The 15,520-nt window shown below is 39.5% G+C and overlaps 4 protein-coding genes across 6 annotated transcripts; 3 read left to right on the top strand and 1 right to left on the bottom strand.

Annotated features, from left to right (window-relative positions):
• Positions 1 to 102: 102 nt before the first annotated feature.
• ing5a (inhibitor of growth family, member 5a) lies at positions 103 to 3,519 on the top strand. Its single transcript, XM_057326320.1, has 8 exons — positions 103 to 211; positions 715 to 786; positions 1,045 to 1,211; positions 1,331 to 1,442; positions 1,543 to 1,645; positions 1,793 to 1,928; positions 2,050 to 2,111; positions 2,193 to 3,519. The coding sequence occupies exons 1-8, from the start codon at positions 175 to 177 to the stop codon at positions 2,230 to 2,232; spliced, it is 729 nt and encodes a 242-aa protein (XP_057182303.1). The 5' UTR covers positions 103 to 174; the 3' UTR covers positions 2,233 to 3,519.
• Positions 3,520 to 3,727: 208 nt separating this feature from the next.
• On the bottom strand, positions 3,728 to 5,347 carry cep19 (centrosomal protein 19). Its single transcript, XM_057326321.1, has 3 exons — positions 5,221 to 5,347; positions 4,940 to 5,083; positions 3,728 to 4,686 (listed from the first exon to the last, which is right to left on the bottom strand). Exons 2-3 carry the CDS (start codon positions 5,067 to 5,069, stop codon positions 4,331 to 4,333), a joined length of 486 nt encoding a protein of 161 aa, XP_057182304.1. The 5' UTR covers positions 5,070 to 5,083; positions 5,221 to 5,347; the 3' UTR covers positions 3,728 to 4,330.
• Positions 5,333 to 6,971, top strand: pigx (phosphatidylinositol glycan anchor biosynthesis, class X). The gene is made up of 6 exons (XM_057326319.1): positions 5,333 to 5,486; positions 5,632 to 5,707; positions 5,798 to 5,930; positions 6,049 to 6,259; positions 6,365 to 6,465; positions 6,639 to 6,971. The coding sequence occupies exons 1-6, from the start codon at positions 5,417 to 5,419 to the stop codon at positions 6,795 to 6,797; spliced, it is 750 nt and encodes a 249-aa protein (XP_057182302.1). The 5' UTR covers positions 5,333 to 5,416; the 3' UTR covers positions 6,798 to 6,971.
• An 807-nt stretch (positions 6,972 to 7,778) lies between these two features.
• On the top strand, positions 7,779 to 14,956 carry pak2b (p21 protein (Cdc42/Rac)-activated kinase 2b). Of its 3 annotated transcripts, none has more exons than XM_057326097.1 (15): positions 7,779 to 7,999; positions 10,092 to 10,257; positions 10,533 to 10,639; positions 10,770 to 10,917; positions 11,020 to 11,051; positions 11,140 to 11,256; positions 11,470 to 11,608; positions 11,689 to 11,752; positions 12,392 to 12,440; positions 12,521 to 12,633; positions 12,997 to 13,114; positions 13,268 to 13,367; positions 13,465 to 13,661; positions 13,826 to 13,963; positions 14,051 to 14,956. In XM_057326097.1, the coding sequence occupies exons 2-15, from the start codon at positions 10,119 to 10,121 to the stop codon at positions 14,135 to 14,137; spliced, it is 1,548 nt and encodes a 515-aa protein (XP_057182080.1). In that variant the 5' UTR covers positions 7,779 to 7,999; positions 10,092 to 10,118; the 3' UTR covers positions 14,138 to 14,956. The 3 variants fall into 3 exon arrangements, with proteins under 3 accessions (XP_057182080.1, XP_057182079.1, XP_057182078.1); XM_057326096.1 differs by having other exon boundaries at positions 9,937 to 10,257; XM_057326095.1 differs by lacking the exon at positions 7,779 to 7,999 and having other exon boundaries at positions 8,008 to 10,257.
• Positions 14,957 to 15,520: the final 564 nt, after the last annotated feature.

Here is a 15,520-nt window from a genome sequence, read left to right as displayed (position 1 = left end):
ATGAGCCAAGCCCCAGTGCCATCCAATCAAATCGCGACTTTCAACCCAGTCGCCTATCAGCCTATAGCTGAGGGGTGCGTCGTTAATTATTCATGACGCGCCTGTGTTGTTCCACCTCACGCTGGCGGGCGGAGGAGAAAAGCATACAGGCAGGAAACGGAGAAGATTGTCACCATGGCGACAGCGATATATCTCGAACATTACCTTGATAGTATGTCATACATTTACATTTGTAATATTTTATGCGATTACGCTTAATTTCAAGGGCAGTTAAGATGTTTTAGCGGATGCGGTTTTGGTGGCTACTGTCAGATTAGCATTAGCGAGCTTCAGCTAGTTAGCCAAGAGGTTGATAAGCTTATATTTTCACATCAAAACCTTTTTAAACGGTTATTTTGTCTTTATTTTGTTGCTTAGGTTTTACGTGTTAGGATCTAAATGTTGCTGACGTGAAAGTAAAGCGAATTAGTTATTCGTGAAGAGCTAAAGAGAGTTAGCATGTTGTCGGAATGCTGGCCAAGTAAACAAACATATGTTATGTTTTGGGCAGAATTTGCACGTGCACATATTTAAATAAAATGACTTTTGTGGTAAGATGGTGATGGATATTTATCTGTGTGCTATTTTCGTCAGATAAGATGGTCGTTTCCTCTTGTGTTTGAAGCGCAAAAGTTGTTAAAGTTACCACATGCGTCGTTGTTTTGATTTGCGCAGGCATTGAAAATCTGCCCTGTGAGCTCCAGAGAAACTTCACGCTCATGCGGGAGCTGGACAACAGAGCTGAGGGTAAGATCACGTCTTCAAATAGAGTTTGCTGTCTACGTAGGTAGCATTTTTGTGATCTTGTGATACCTACATATTTCTATTGGCCCTGTTTTTACCCAAAATTCTTGCTAGGTTTGTTTGTTTGTTTACAGCTAATCCAGCAACATATGTTTTGTAAATATTTCTTCTCTAATGTTTGTTGTAAGTGGTGCAGATGTGGAAGGACAACTGTCATTGTCAATAAAGTTGTATTGTATTTGTTTTGTCCTACATGTGCAGAAAAGAAAGGGGAAATCGATAAGCTTGCTGAAGAATACATCTCCAACGTCCGAAATCTGGCCCCGGAGCAGCGAGTGGAGCACCTGCAGAAGATTCAGAACGGCTTCAGCAAATGCAAAGAATACAGCGATGACAAAGTTCAGCTGGCCATGCAGACATATGAAATGGTATGATAAAAAATATGGAAATAGTTTTCAGACAGATACTTGATTTGTTTTGAGTAGTGTGCATTGAAAGTTTCTTCTTTCCTGGTGTTGCTATTGAAACTTGGGCTTCTTTTCACTAGGTGGACAAACACATCCGCAGGCTTGATGCTGATCTCGCACGCTTTGAAAACGAGCTGAAGGAGAAGTTAGACGTCAGCGGCTACGAAAGTCCAGAGAACAGAGCACTGAAGAGTAAGACGTTGAAATGAACACATACAGCCCTACAAAGTGTTTGCGTGCTTACATAAACACTTTGTAGTTACAAAACAGCACGCATTTGTGTTTTCTGTAGAGGTGGGTGGTAGAGGAAACCTAAAGGAAAAACGAGGCCCTAAAGGAAGAGGAAGGAAGTGTTCAGATGACGATTCTCCCAGAAAGAAGAAAATGAAAAACGGGTGTGTCTCAAAGCTTCTTTCTGTGACCTTTTGTGTTCCTTCTCGTTTATGCTGTTAAGTGTTGCTTTTTTATTTCTTTACATTTGCAACAGCGTGTTTGTGTGTTGTATGCATCTGACATCATGCATGCTTTCTCTGTTTCTGCAGGCCTGAGTTCTCTGAATCCATCCTTCCAGTTCACCCATCAGACGTTTTAGACATGCCAGTGGACCCCAACGAACCCACATACTGCCTGTGTCACCAAGTGTCATATGGAGAAATGATCGGATGCGACAACCCCGACGTACGAATCACTTTTGCTTCGTGCCCATACAATATCTGTTCCGTCAATGTAAACGTTTTAAAAGTGTTGTCTTTGCTTTTGTCTGTCTTTAATGTTTTTATTAAATACTTTTGTTTAACAGTGTCCGATCGAGTGGTTTCACTTCGCCTGCGTTGACCTGACGACGAAACCCAAAGGGAAATGGTATGTCAGCTGGCAGTCAAATGGGGAACTGTTGAAACTGATGGGTTTTTGAAGTGATAATCACGTTTCACTTTCTTGCAGGTTCTGTCCACGATGCACCCAGGATCGAAAGAAAAAATGAGTTGAACATTTGTACGTTGAGAGATTATGTTTATATATGAATATGCGTATAAATATGTATTTTGTGGTAAAATAGTATAATATATATATATACTCCTTTATATGGCCATGATGAAATATATGAGGGTCACAAGAAAACAAAGTTTTTATTTTTTAAAGTACTTGAAATGTTCCCATTTTGTGTTGTCACTGTCTTTTTCAGACAATCCAGGATATGATAGATATATATGATATATATTTTTCTTTTTACTTACTGATCTGTGTAATTTGCATTGTACACTTTCATTTCTGAAGCTTCAAGCATCCAAACTAACCCGTGAAATGTTTTCGAGCCCTGCGCAAGTCGTTTCGAGCGTACCCTTAAATTCTAAAGAATTTACTTGGAACAAAGTTTTCGAATGCTGAATGCAGCCGATGTTAAATGTATTACGCTATATGCTTTTTCTGACAATTTTGCCTGGACTTGAGTTAGAAACTCCCCCTTTTGTGAGAGCAGAACAGAAACTTTCAAATGCAAGTGTGAGATTTTATTGTGTCTAATCACATAATTGCAAAATCCCGAAGAGACATTGTGGGACGTAAGTGGCTTCATTTGCATGTTTTTCATTTTGAGTTGGACAATCAAATTTCACTCCATTCCCCCGTGGAGATCATTTTGTTCCCAAGTATCTTCTACAGAACTCCGAGAGATCTGAAATTAGGACTACTGCTTTTCAAAGGACATCTGATGAAAATACAGAATGTAGCTGCATCGTTGTGTTCCGGTTTGTGAATGTTTAAAATCATGGATTTTTGGCAGTATCTGCCATACGTCTTCAGCGGCTTTCATGCACTTTTTACACGACCAGACTCAAGTGGCACTCAGAGGTTCTGCTGTGTAGTTCTACAGTCAGTCGTGATGCAAGAATGGAACGGGACTCTGTTGCAGTTTTTATTGCGACCCGCTGTAAAGGTCAGAAAAGAAACCCGAGCTATTGCGATGGCACAAAAATGTCAGATGATCTACTACCAAAGTGAGATTAAGAGGTGTTAGCGTTTGTTTTAAGGTACACTGCTGTTGTACCATGATTCTATATAAATGTGATCCAAATATAAAGCAGAATATTATGTGTTTAATTCTGTTCTTGTCTTATGGACTTTCCAATTGAGGTGTGTCATGTCATTTGTGGGTAGAATCCACAAAGATTGAGAGTGTGACAATCAAGTAACATTTTATCATGGCTAACTGTCCGTGGTTGTACGTTCCGTAAAGCTTTTCCTAAAAACAAATAAATATTCACCATTAAAACTACTTGTCGTTTAAAGAATATGTCATAATGTTGTTTAAAAGTCTTTGAAGAATTGTGAGTCTTTAACTGCTTAAGGTTGACCAATGCCAATATCCAGATGCGTTTTAAATGCGTTTCGTTGAAGTTCTAGATGCTTGATGTTTGTTGGCGAATTCTCCATTCACATCCAAAAATATTGTTTATTTAAATATAATTAAAATATAGTAACATGTGCACAATTTGTATTCGCCTAGATCTTTCAAACAACAATCATAAACAAAAAACCATACACTAAAGCATCATCAAACTTTTAGTGTATAAAATATACTGTAGGATTTTACACATTCTACACAGTAATTAATTCAAAAGTGTCACGAAATGGGTTAATATACCACCACAGTGACATTTCAGAAGATGTAATAGTCTTCAAATGGCCAAATATTGGCAGATTTGTCTTGCTTCCTCATCTATTGGTTCATCAACCACATTTAATTTGACAAAGGAAGTGGTTTCAGAACAATCTATACCTTATGAAATGTATAGATCAGCATACAATAACAGTTCCCCAAACTAATGGCTGGAATACACTACACGACTTTAAAAACCTGAACAGATATTTTTTAACCTAGACATCACAACGCTTGCAGACTTTTCGAAAGTTTCAGATAGAAACACACTAACTGATCAAATCTGCAGACTGGCACAGACTTTCTGCAACAAGTCCAGACTGAAAATCTGAGCGAAAGTCTTGTAGTGTATTTTCGCCTCAAGTAAAACACACAACCCATGACAGATTTAAACCTGATTACAAGATTTCCAGTGTCTGATCTTCTAAAACTCATCATCGGAATGATCGTCCCAGCTACACGTCTCTCGTACGCTGTTCTCAGGGAACTCCACTTCTACATCGTACACAAAGTCTGGATCGTTCTTTCGTCTGCGGTTCCGTTCAAACAGCTCGTCCATCTGGGCCTTCCTGCGGTTTAACTCCTCATCGCTCAGTTTATTCAGGTCCTCGTCATTGGGGCCGGCGCCCCGCTGAGCAGCCAGACTCTCCTCCAGACTGAGGCCTCGCAAATGATCGCGGAGAATCAGATGCAGTCTTTCAAGTTGAGCCAAAGACACAGATTCTAGGTAAACGCTGTGACGGATGTGATACTTCAGCCTCTCTGCTGCCCGGCTACAATCTGGAGAGAGAAGCAGCCATTAGGACAGCACTTAATAATAACATGATACAAAATCATTATGTAAAGTCCACTAATATATTTACATACACATTACTGAACTGTTGAACTTAAGCACAATTTATATTTCAAAATATATCATTATTTTGAAATACTCATACATTTATAAATACTGCTAATATTAAAATAAACATGCTATGCAGTTTTTATTCAAAGATATAGGATATGAATGTAAACATTATTTTAATGGTCATACCTGAGTATTGCGAGAAATTCCTCACTGGTATAACTCTTTTCCTCATCTCGCCTGTGTTTTTATTCTCATATAGAACGATAATTGACGGTGGATCAAACTTTACCCCGCATCGTTTGGCTACTGTGGACATTTTCAATTCCCCATCTGGACAGAAACAACACATAAACATTAGACAGATTAGATAGATCGATAGATAGATGTTGTTGTAACCATGGCAACAATTGCACGCTTAATTTTATCTAATCCTATAATAGAGATTGTATCATTAAAAGCATACTTACATAATGTGACAGGCCGAAAACAAACCCACAATTTAAATAAAAAAAGAAAATGCGTTTTCTGCGCTTATTCTTCTTCTTCTTCTTGTGAGAGCAGCGCTGCGCTATTTCAATATAAGAATCTCTCTTTAGCGCCATCTGCTGTACTAGCCTCATCAAACACGGAAGTAACTTGTACAATGCGTGCTTGTTCATCGACATGCAGCCTTTTTATTTGTACTTATCAGTAGCCGTGTTATATTTTATTCACAGTGGAAGCTCACAAGAAGGTATTAATACTGTAACGGATTGTAATTTCGATAGTGTTATTTTACAATAGCTGCCAGATTTTAAATAAATGACAGCTAATGCGTCGAAAGTTGTTGCTTATGTTGATCTTTTGCTATCATGTATCTTTTCTCCAATTTCTCACAGTCCATAGCTGTTTTTCGTCTGAATGGTTGAAGTCAGTAAAGATGTCTATGAAGATAGCTAAAGCAGGATTTCACAGGTAACATTTTCAGTCTCTTCTTACTGGTTTTGACCTCAATGTGTTTTATAAAGTTTAATACATAGCTAAATATCTAATGTTTGGTTGTAGAGAACTCCAATACAGTATTCAGTATGGCAAAGTGGATCATGATGTCAAAGCTTTATTAGTTCAAAAGCTGCCAAGTGGAGTTTATATGGATGAATATCAACTGGCAAATTTGAGAGAGGACACAGGATTGGAGGTGACAGCTTCAATGTTATTCGCTTTTAAGAAAATCTGTTTATATATGATATTTTAAAACATATGGTCCAACTATTTGATCTCATGAAAATATTCTGCATATTAAATGTTTTGTGTAGGTTCTTCTTGATTCAAAAGTTGACCTGGAAGCTCCAGAATATTTGTCCACCGGGTTTACAGCATTGATTTTTCTTTCTTCATCGGAGATTTCTGGACAACATGCAGCCACAGTTCCCGTTCATGCACGCTATCACAGACCCTCAGACTCTGGTCATGTACGGGTGAAAGTGGACATTGAGTCACCCAGGCTGTTAATTCGATCAGATCAATGTAAGTAAATCTGACAGCTGTGAAAAAGCAAACACAATTTGATCATCTTAAACTCGAGCAGATTTCACATTTACTTTCTCATAAGTATTTGTTCTTTTATCACAGGCAAGATTCCGCCTCCCGGCTCATCTCATGTGGTCGTTGATGCTTCCTGTACGCTCGGTAACGTCAGCTTGTGTTCATGGTTGAAGATTCTGGATTTAAAGGTGATGAAAGTTAATCAAATAACTTCCATTATCTTTTTAATATATTTGTATATGCTATTTTATCTTTTTAAACTGTACAGCACTTTGGTACACTGTGTTTTTTAAAAGTGCTTGAAAAATAAAAATTGAATTAATAATTGAATGAATCGCAATACGTTATCTCTCCCTAAAAGGAAACAGGACCTGTGAGCCTGGAGATTCCAGTTGGAGATGCCACACAAACCGTCACAGTCTGTGTCGTCACTGTTTTAGTGACCCTGCTGAGCTGTAGTTTGATCCTCCGAGCCATGTGGAAGCACAGCACCTATAATCATTCCAAAAAGACAACGTAAACAAAAACATTGAGTTTTTTTGTATTTAACGATGAATGTAAATAAGCAAGTTCATTTTATTTAAGGTACAACTTTACCATAATACCGCCACTGTTGATAATTTATTCTTTATACAGGAAAATGTGTTGTAAAGTTGTAAAGAAAATAGAATGTATTAAACAAGTCACGAAAGTATTATTTCTGTCTCAATTTCTTACAACATTAAAAGTGAAAAAGTGCAAGGAGTTGATGGACTGCAGGCAGCGATAATTGTTGTTTATTATGTTTTGTGTAGTATTGAGGTGTATTCATGTGAGAAAGTGTACATTGTGGGATGCAAGACAATTTTTTGGAAGAAATTAACTTCGCAACAAAGTTATCTTCAATGTTTTCGATAAAGCAGCATTCTGACTCTATTCTGAGAACGCGAATGACTCCAAAACCAAAATAAATAGGTAACATAGTTTATAGTTCTTCATATAAATGTTTTTGTAATGAACACTTGGTTTAATTTAAATCAAAGCTTAAAGTGATGAAAATTCTGTCATCATTTACTCACCTTCGAGTTGTTCCAAATGTGTATAAATGTCTTTGTTCTGATGAACACAGAGAAAGATGTTTGGAATAATGCTTATAACCAGACAGATATCAACACCCATTGACTCCCATAGTAGGAAAAAAGTCAAAAGTGCCCCAGATCTGTTTGCTGTCCTACATTCTTCCAAATGTCTTCTTTTGTGTTCAACAGAACAAATAAAAATGATAAAGTCATTTTTCCTACTATGGTAGTCAATGGGTGTTGAGATCTGTTTGGTTATAAGCATTCTACAAAATATCTGTCTCTGTGTTCATCAGGACAAAGAAATGTATACACATTTGGACTCGAAGGTGAGTAAATGATGACTGAATTTTCATTTTTGGGTGAAGTATAACTTACAATTTAACAGACAGCGTGGGGCTTTTATTTTGTCCGTCGTTTGCCCATAATGCCATCGCACCGGAAACAATCGCCGGGCTGTTTGCTGCAGGCGAGGGCAGAAAGAGACGCTGCTGGGCGCCTCCCCTTCCCTAAACCAACACAAAAACTACAAAAATACACCGATAGTCAACAAATAACAACACAAAAACCGTCACACTTCAGCTCCAGTTCCTCGCCGAACGGGAAGAACTCTCGACGGGTCCGTTCGAGCGCTTTAAAGCCAACTTTGAGTTTAGTTTCACAGGTAAGTGGCGACAAAACCCGAAATACTGCGCTTGTGTCTCAAAACCTAGTGTGCTGCCTATCTGTACCGCAACTTTCGGAGTTATTTTTCACCTGTAATGCCTAAATACGGTCGTATTGAACGTTTTAGCGGCAGTGATTTCCACCATGGTGTTGTCTAGATAGGGAGCACACTAGGATTTGAGACGCTGTCTTTTTATTACTGTATTTCTGTATGTGTAGGCTTGCTGGTTTGTGTGTAGCAGGTTTTTCTTCTGCATATCTGTTGCTTGGCCTGGAATTGCTAAATCACACAAACACACAAGATTATGATTTATCATGTTTATACAGCACCACCCATATAGCCTGAACTGAAAACTCACTAGTCATGTCTTTTATATTTATGTTGTGAATCCAAGGGTAGTGAGGATATATGTGATCTGGTGGAGGGGTTCAATTTGTGGGTTTTGTTTTCTTATTGTAAATTCATTTCTGTTAATGTGGTCAAGTTTGTTACTTGGTTATGAAACAGAACTACTGAAAACACTTTTTTTCTAGTATCTCTCTTTTATTCACAGTTTAGCTATTCGGAGTGTATTGAATGCAGGGTCCAGATGTGTTGGATGTCTTATCATTTGGTTCTGAATAATCGTATATTTAGATTTGTGTCACTTCTGCATTGTAATAAACCACACAGCTTTTTGTAGATTTGGTGTCTGGTCGACTGCTGTGGGGTTTAACTTTAGACTCCTTGTTGAATGCCATAAAAACAGTCAAGAAACCCTAAAAATGTAAATATAGGATTATATGCGGCAATATATTATATATATTGACTAGGGATGTAACGATATTATCGATGTCGTGTTATTATCGCAATAGCAAAATTGTCTCAATATTATCGCGGTCACATGATTGTATGAAACGATCTTAGGTCTTCCGGGCCTAACATAGAGAATGTTCGAAAAAATAATAATAATGTAACCTTTGGCAAGGTCCATCTGGTGCAATTATTTTATTTTATAAAAGGGATTTTTTGACCCATCTCATACTATAACTCATACCTCTATGCAACAGTTATGATTAGAGGATAAAGAAAGAGGATGCTTATGGCATCATTTGCTATTTTAAATATGGCAACAAACATCGTACCGAGGTATTACCGTACAGTGAGATTTTGATGTTGTTGCATCCCTAATATTGACATAATATTATATATTATGACAATATCGGTTTAAGGTCCATTGGAATTTTTAGTATTGTTGTATTATTATCATGACTTCGCAGTATGAAAATATATAATTTTTCATTATTCATCTGCTTGGGAGAGATGCACAGATGTATCAGCCACCAATATTTATCGGACAGATTTGATCAATTTAAAACGAACTAGTGGCTTATCGGTTAAAGCAGGCAAGAGGCCGATATCCCAAACCGATAATGATTGTTGTTGCATAATCTAACGTTTATCTCGAAGTAAAATAATGAAATCTCTATCATTGTGCTTAACTTTGTTGACCGGTTGACTGTTAAAGACACATTGATGATTTTTGCATTAAAATATCAGAAAAACACTAGCACAGTTTATGTTTACTTGTTATCCCAAATGTGTCCAGCAATGTTTGAATCCAAATGAAAATGAGCAATTTAATCCAGTCTAACACCCCTCGTCATTGCATTATCCTCGATTTGACAAAAGTTAAAACAAGCAAGTGCCACATATCGGTATATCGGATATATGCCTTGCCTATTATACGCCACAAAAGTAATTGGTTTATCTCTACTTCTTGAAAGTTTTGCCAAATAAAAATCCATGTGAGTTGATAACTTGTTTCTTGTGCGTATGGGAGTTTGACGGTGGTTGTGCTTTAGTGTCTCCTGCCGAAGCTTTACGTCCGCATCGCTCATCTCTCCGTCTCTCTCCGTTGTGCTTCTCCTTCGCTTTTGTCTCCTCTTCTCCAGCTCTAATTCCTTCTCTTCTTTATCTCCACTTCCGCTTCGCTCCGGACGTTCTCCCTCAACCCACTCCTCCTTTATTTCCCCCACTCCTCCTTTATTTCCCTCTCTCTTTCCTCCACCCTTTCTCCGGGACCATGTGTGATAATGGGGACGTGGAGGACAAGCCGCCTGCTCCGCCCGTGAGGATGAGCAGCACGATCTTCAGCGGTGGCGGGAAGGACCACGCGCTCTCCGCCAATCACAGCTCCAAGCCCCTCCCCTCGGTGCCGGAGGAGAGGAAGCCTCGCAATAAGATCATCTCCATCTTCTCAGGGGCCGAGAAGGGTGAGTGTTTGTGTGCCTTGAGTTTGTTTGCACCCAAGCACAGTGATATTTAGGTTGTGATACAGTTGCAACTGGTTTCACGTGCACCCTTGTAACAGTTTCGTTTTGACTTCACGTTCTGTTTCACGCATTACTGTACATGCCGTGGCCTCTAGAGATGTGTCACCACGTTTCACTCCGTTGCAATATCGTTGCACTTTTTATTATGCTTTCAGACATGATAGAGTGAAACTCAATGATGCGGAGTTGTGATGTTTGTGCAATGTATGTCGCAGGTGGTCGAAGAAAAGACAGAGATAAAGAAAGACCAGAGATCTCACCGCCATCAGACTTTGAACACACAATCCACGTGGGATTCGATGCTGTTACTGGGGAGTTTACGGTATGAAGACATATTTTCTATTTGTACTAGAGCTATTAATTTATAGTCCAGTACTAACTTGGTCTGTTATCAAAAATAACTATTAACACGAATGTGTGCGTCCATTGTTGGCTCTGTTGGTGTTTTGTAGGGAATGCCAGAGCAATGGGCGAGGTTACTGCAAACCTCCAACATCACCAAGTCCGAGCAGAAGAAGAACCCTCAAGCCGTTCTAGACGTCCTCAAGTTCTACGACTCCACGGGCAACGGGCGACAGAAGTACCTCAGCTTCTCCTCAGGTCTGGACTTCAAGCATTTTGGTGTACATTGCTGTCTCGTTTTCTGTTGTTACGGGGAATTATTGTGTGACCTTGTGTTTATCGTTTTACTTCTTACTATAGAAAAGGATGGGTTTCCCTCTGGTGAACAATCGGTATGTATCCACAGCAAAAAAATCGAACTATTTACTTCTAAAGCTATTCGTGAAATGGTGTCATACCGGTTCTCTCTTGAAACGACAGCCTGTTAAGAAAACACCAGAGCCTTCATCTCCAATCAGAACTGTTGATGATGAAGAGGACGACGACGATGAGACACCACCACCGGTTGTCGCACCCCGACCGGAGCACACCAAGAGTGTAAGAACCATTTCCAGTCACATTAAAGTGGTTCACCCATCAATAAAAGTTAATTAGCCTGGAAAAATCGCTCTGAAAGACAAGTGATTACGATATCATTCTTCTGTACAGTTATCATTGTAGCTTGGTGTGGACTCAATTATTGTCTTTAAATTTAGATTTTTTTTAAACGTTTTAAAACTACTCAAACTTCTGGCTCTGTTATTTTTTCAGGTATATACTCGACCGTCTGTAATCGATCCGATCCCCCTGCCCGTGACCTCTCCAGAAAGCGAGGTCGCCTCTAAGGCCAACGACAGACAGAGGCCCAAAAAGGGCAAGATGACAGACGAGGAGATCATGGACAAGCTGAGTACGTCACAACTGCATGCGAGAAGTTCTTCATGTAGTTTCACTTCTCAAATCGCATGTGTTCTCTCTTTGTCCTCACAGGAACTATAGTCAGCATTGGAGATCCAAAAAAGAAGTATACCCGATACGAGAAGATCGGCCAAGGGTGAGTAAAAGGCAAAATTAGCCCTGTTTACCTTCTTTTTTATTTACGATAAATGTCCCTGGCATTACTGCGCATGACGCAACAGCGCATTTCATTGAAAGAAAGTGTTTCATATCCATCGTTCCGTATTGTTCAAGACTTTTCTAATGCTGGGTTCACGTCAAACACGAATTGCAAAGACGCGAACTCGCGATTCGAATGACGCAAATCGTGCGGCGCTTGAGCGAGAAATTTGCGCAAAGAGCTCGTACTGTTTGACGATCCAGACGAGTGAAGACACTCCCCTTCGCGTGATGTTTTTCACGTCACTAGCGTGAAAATAACGAACTTTGCCCGTGAGTAATAAAGTGCGTGGAACGCGATTGTTCGCATTTGGTGTGAACACAGCATAAGTGTCTAAAACAACATTTGTGTCGACATATCCAAGGCAACATTGTTCTTGAATAAAAATGTGACTGAAACTAGATTATTCTGGGCAGTTGCCAGCGTTGGGATGTGTTAAGTTTAATACCAACTAGAGGTTAATGATTTAAACTGGCCTTCGCAAACAACCTAATTCATTTCATAACGTGTTTGATCTAACAAAATCTAAAAGAACTCTTTCCCTCATGATAAATGAACGGTTGTGTTTTTCCACAGAGCTTCAGGGACGGTGTTCACTGCCATAGACGTCGCAACTGGACAGGAGGTACTGCAAAAAAGAAAGGGCGGTCATTGCTAAAATCAGATGCTGGAATAATTTCATCTCGATGTGTTTCTGTCCATCAGGTGGCGATCAAACAAATCAACCTTCAGAAGCAGCCCAAGAAGGAGCTTATTATCAACGAAATTCTGGTGATGAAGGAGTTGAAGAATCCAAACATCGTCAACTTTGTAGACAGGTAATATAATGCAAAGTATAGTGTTATATAAACGTACATACATTTATTAAAAAATGAAAATATAAAAAACTCGATTTACGATGCTGATGACTGTTGAACGCGTCATCACAGGCTTGTGAAAGAGGTCCATTAGTCGACATGAAATAAAAAAATGGCACGACCACTTTTCACAATCCATTCGCAGCGAAGGCAAACTCCACCTTTGTTTTGATAATCCAGTTTCACTTCAAAATGTCATGAAAGTAAAACGTCGTGCCATTTTATATTGACTTTGGGTAGCCGAGGCCTTCGATTCTAAAGAGGTGCTTTTCTTCACAACTGATGCCGTGTGGGTTAAAAGTGTTAACCGCTCGTCTGTTACAGTTTTTTGGTAGGGGAGGAGCTGTTCGTAGTGATGGAATATTTGGCGGGCGGCTCGCTCACAGATGTGGTAACCGAGACGTGCATGGATGAGGCGCAGATCGCGGCCGTGTGCCGGGAGGTGTGTCCAAAACATTCCCCTTTAGAGATTTGTGTATGAAATTAATTCTGGTTTTCTGGTTAACCCAGATGACTAATGCATTCTAAAATCCGCTTATGAGGAAGTTGGCGTGTCTCTTAGCTAATTAGCTTCCTCTTGTCTGTTATCTCACAGTGTCTGCAGGCGCTGGAGTTTCTGCACGCCAATCAGGTCATTCATCGAGACATCAAGAGTGACAACGTGCTACTTGGGATGGACGGTTCTGTCAAACTCAGTATGTCCTCGCAGTAGTCGTCCTGTTGATGAGAGAGCTATCTCTGGTTTATAAATCTCTTTCTCACGAACCCGTCTTTATTTCTTTTGCTTTACAGCCGACTTTGGATTCTGCGCTCAGATCACTCCGGAACAGAGTAAGAGAAGCACTATGGTGGGCACGCCGTATTGGATGGCTCCGGAGGTCGTGACCCGCAAGGCCTACGGACCCAAAGTCGACATCTGGTCCCTGGGCATCATGGCTATCGAGATGGTGGAGGGAGAGCCGCCGTACCTCAACGAGAATCCTCTGAGGGTACGTGGATAGTTTGCAGCGTCAAAGTAACCAGACATCAGATTTGTCTGCGATTTACGGCAACAGGAGCGATACGTTGAGTTGAAATAAGCATTGATGCAATGAGCCAGCAGAAGTGCAGATAGCTGTGAACACTTTTTGATCTGTCATTTTTTGTCCTCTAGGCGCTCTACCTGATTGCCACCAACGGAACCCCGGAGCTGCAAAGTCCAGAAAAGCTGTCGCCCATTTTCCGAGATTTCCTGAGTCGCTGTCTGGAAATGGACGTAGAGAAGAGAGGCGGAAGCAAAGAGCTGCTGCAGGTAAACCCAGTCATAAAGATTCACGAAGCACGTTCGAATTCCACGTGTAACTGTTTTACATTGATCAAATCTTTTGTTTTCCCCCAGCATCCCTTCTTGAAGCTGGCTAAACCTCTTTCGAGTCTCACTCCTCTTATTTTGGCTGCCAAGGATGCCATGAAGAACAACCGCTAGCCCGAACAAACTGTGCCCGCAAGCACACACACACTTACACAAAGACTGCTGAACACTCCCGAAATCTGTGCCAGGTGTTGGTTTGTGTTTTTAACCAGTGTGCCATCCTGCCCACAACATATCAGTGTTTGCCAAACCAGAACTCCGAGCATTTCATTTGGGTCTTTGCCTGTTTTTAAACCTGTATGGACCGCTGTGGTGTCCTTCTGATTTCATTAGACTTGTGCTGTGGAGCATCTGGACTTTATTCTTTGTGTTGCATGTCTGAACTTTTCCAGTCTTTGGCTTGTGTAGATGAGACCTTGTATGTTCCGTAATTGATTATCAAAGGGACTTTTGTAGTCTTTAGGTTTCTGTAGCGAGAATCACGACTGAAACTGTGTATACCCACTCGTGTTCCTGATCCTAAGGGAAGAGCACCTTACCGATGCCAACTGCGAGCGGAGAACGATTTGTTTGTAGTCACTCGTGCCTTCGTTGTTATTCCAGCAAACACCTTTATACTCTGTCTGAAGTTGCGGATTTGTGCTGCTGAGCTTCCTCTAACCTGAGACGAAACTTTCATGTGATGAAATGTGTATATGTGTACTTCGAAGAAGCGTAGCATTACAGTTGATGTAGTTAACCAAAAACCGAATGGGTAGGTTAGATATGTATGTTTTGTGTACATGAACACTTTTTTCATTGTTGTTTTAGTAACTAACAGTTTATTACAAAGTGAGTGCTGTTGTCTATGTCGTGATGTCAGAATTGATAACTATTTTTATGCTATTTTCAGTCACTTGTTTTGCAAGTAAAAGCCGGATTCCTGCATCTTCATTGAGTATTTGCAACTTTGTCTTTCGTTTTGTCTGCTTCTTTCTTGTTCTTTTTTTAAAAAGGGTTTGAAATTAGAATAAAATGGCAAATTTATTAAGGCATTTAAAATCTAGAAATGAGGAAAAATAAAACAAATATTTAGCTTTGATCATAATTGACGTGGTTCTAATATAAATATAAGTTTAGTAAATGATTTAGAACATCGGAAGTAATGTATATTAAATAAAATGGTTATTATTTTATTGTCATTTTATTATTAATCAGCTTTCAAATGTTATTGGTCGGTCGCATGACGCACGTCATGTTCTTTTTTAAAAAAGGGTTTGAAACTAGAATAAAATGGCAAATTTATTAAGTCATTTAAAATCTAGAAATGAGGCAAAATAAAACAAATATTTAGCTTTAATAATATTGATGTCGTTCTAATACAAGTAAAGTAAATGATTTAGAACATCGTAAGTAATGTATATTAGAATAGTTAATTTATTGTCATTTTATTATTAAACAGCTTTTAAATGTTATTGATTGGTCGGTCGCATGACGCACGTCACGCATCACGTTTAA

This window comes from Triplophysa rosa, linkage group LG25, assembly GCF_024868665.1.
Source record: "Triplophysa rosa linkage group LG25, Trosa_1v2, whole genome shotgun sequence".
NCBI lineage: Eukaryota > Metazoa > Chordata > Actinopteri > Cypriniformes > Nemacheilidae > Triplophysa > Triplophysa rosa.
The sequence above is the reverse complement of the archived record's forward strand: the minus strand, read 5'-3'. Positions and strand labels throughout refer to the sequence as shown.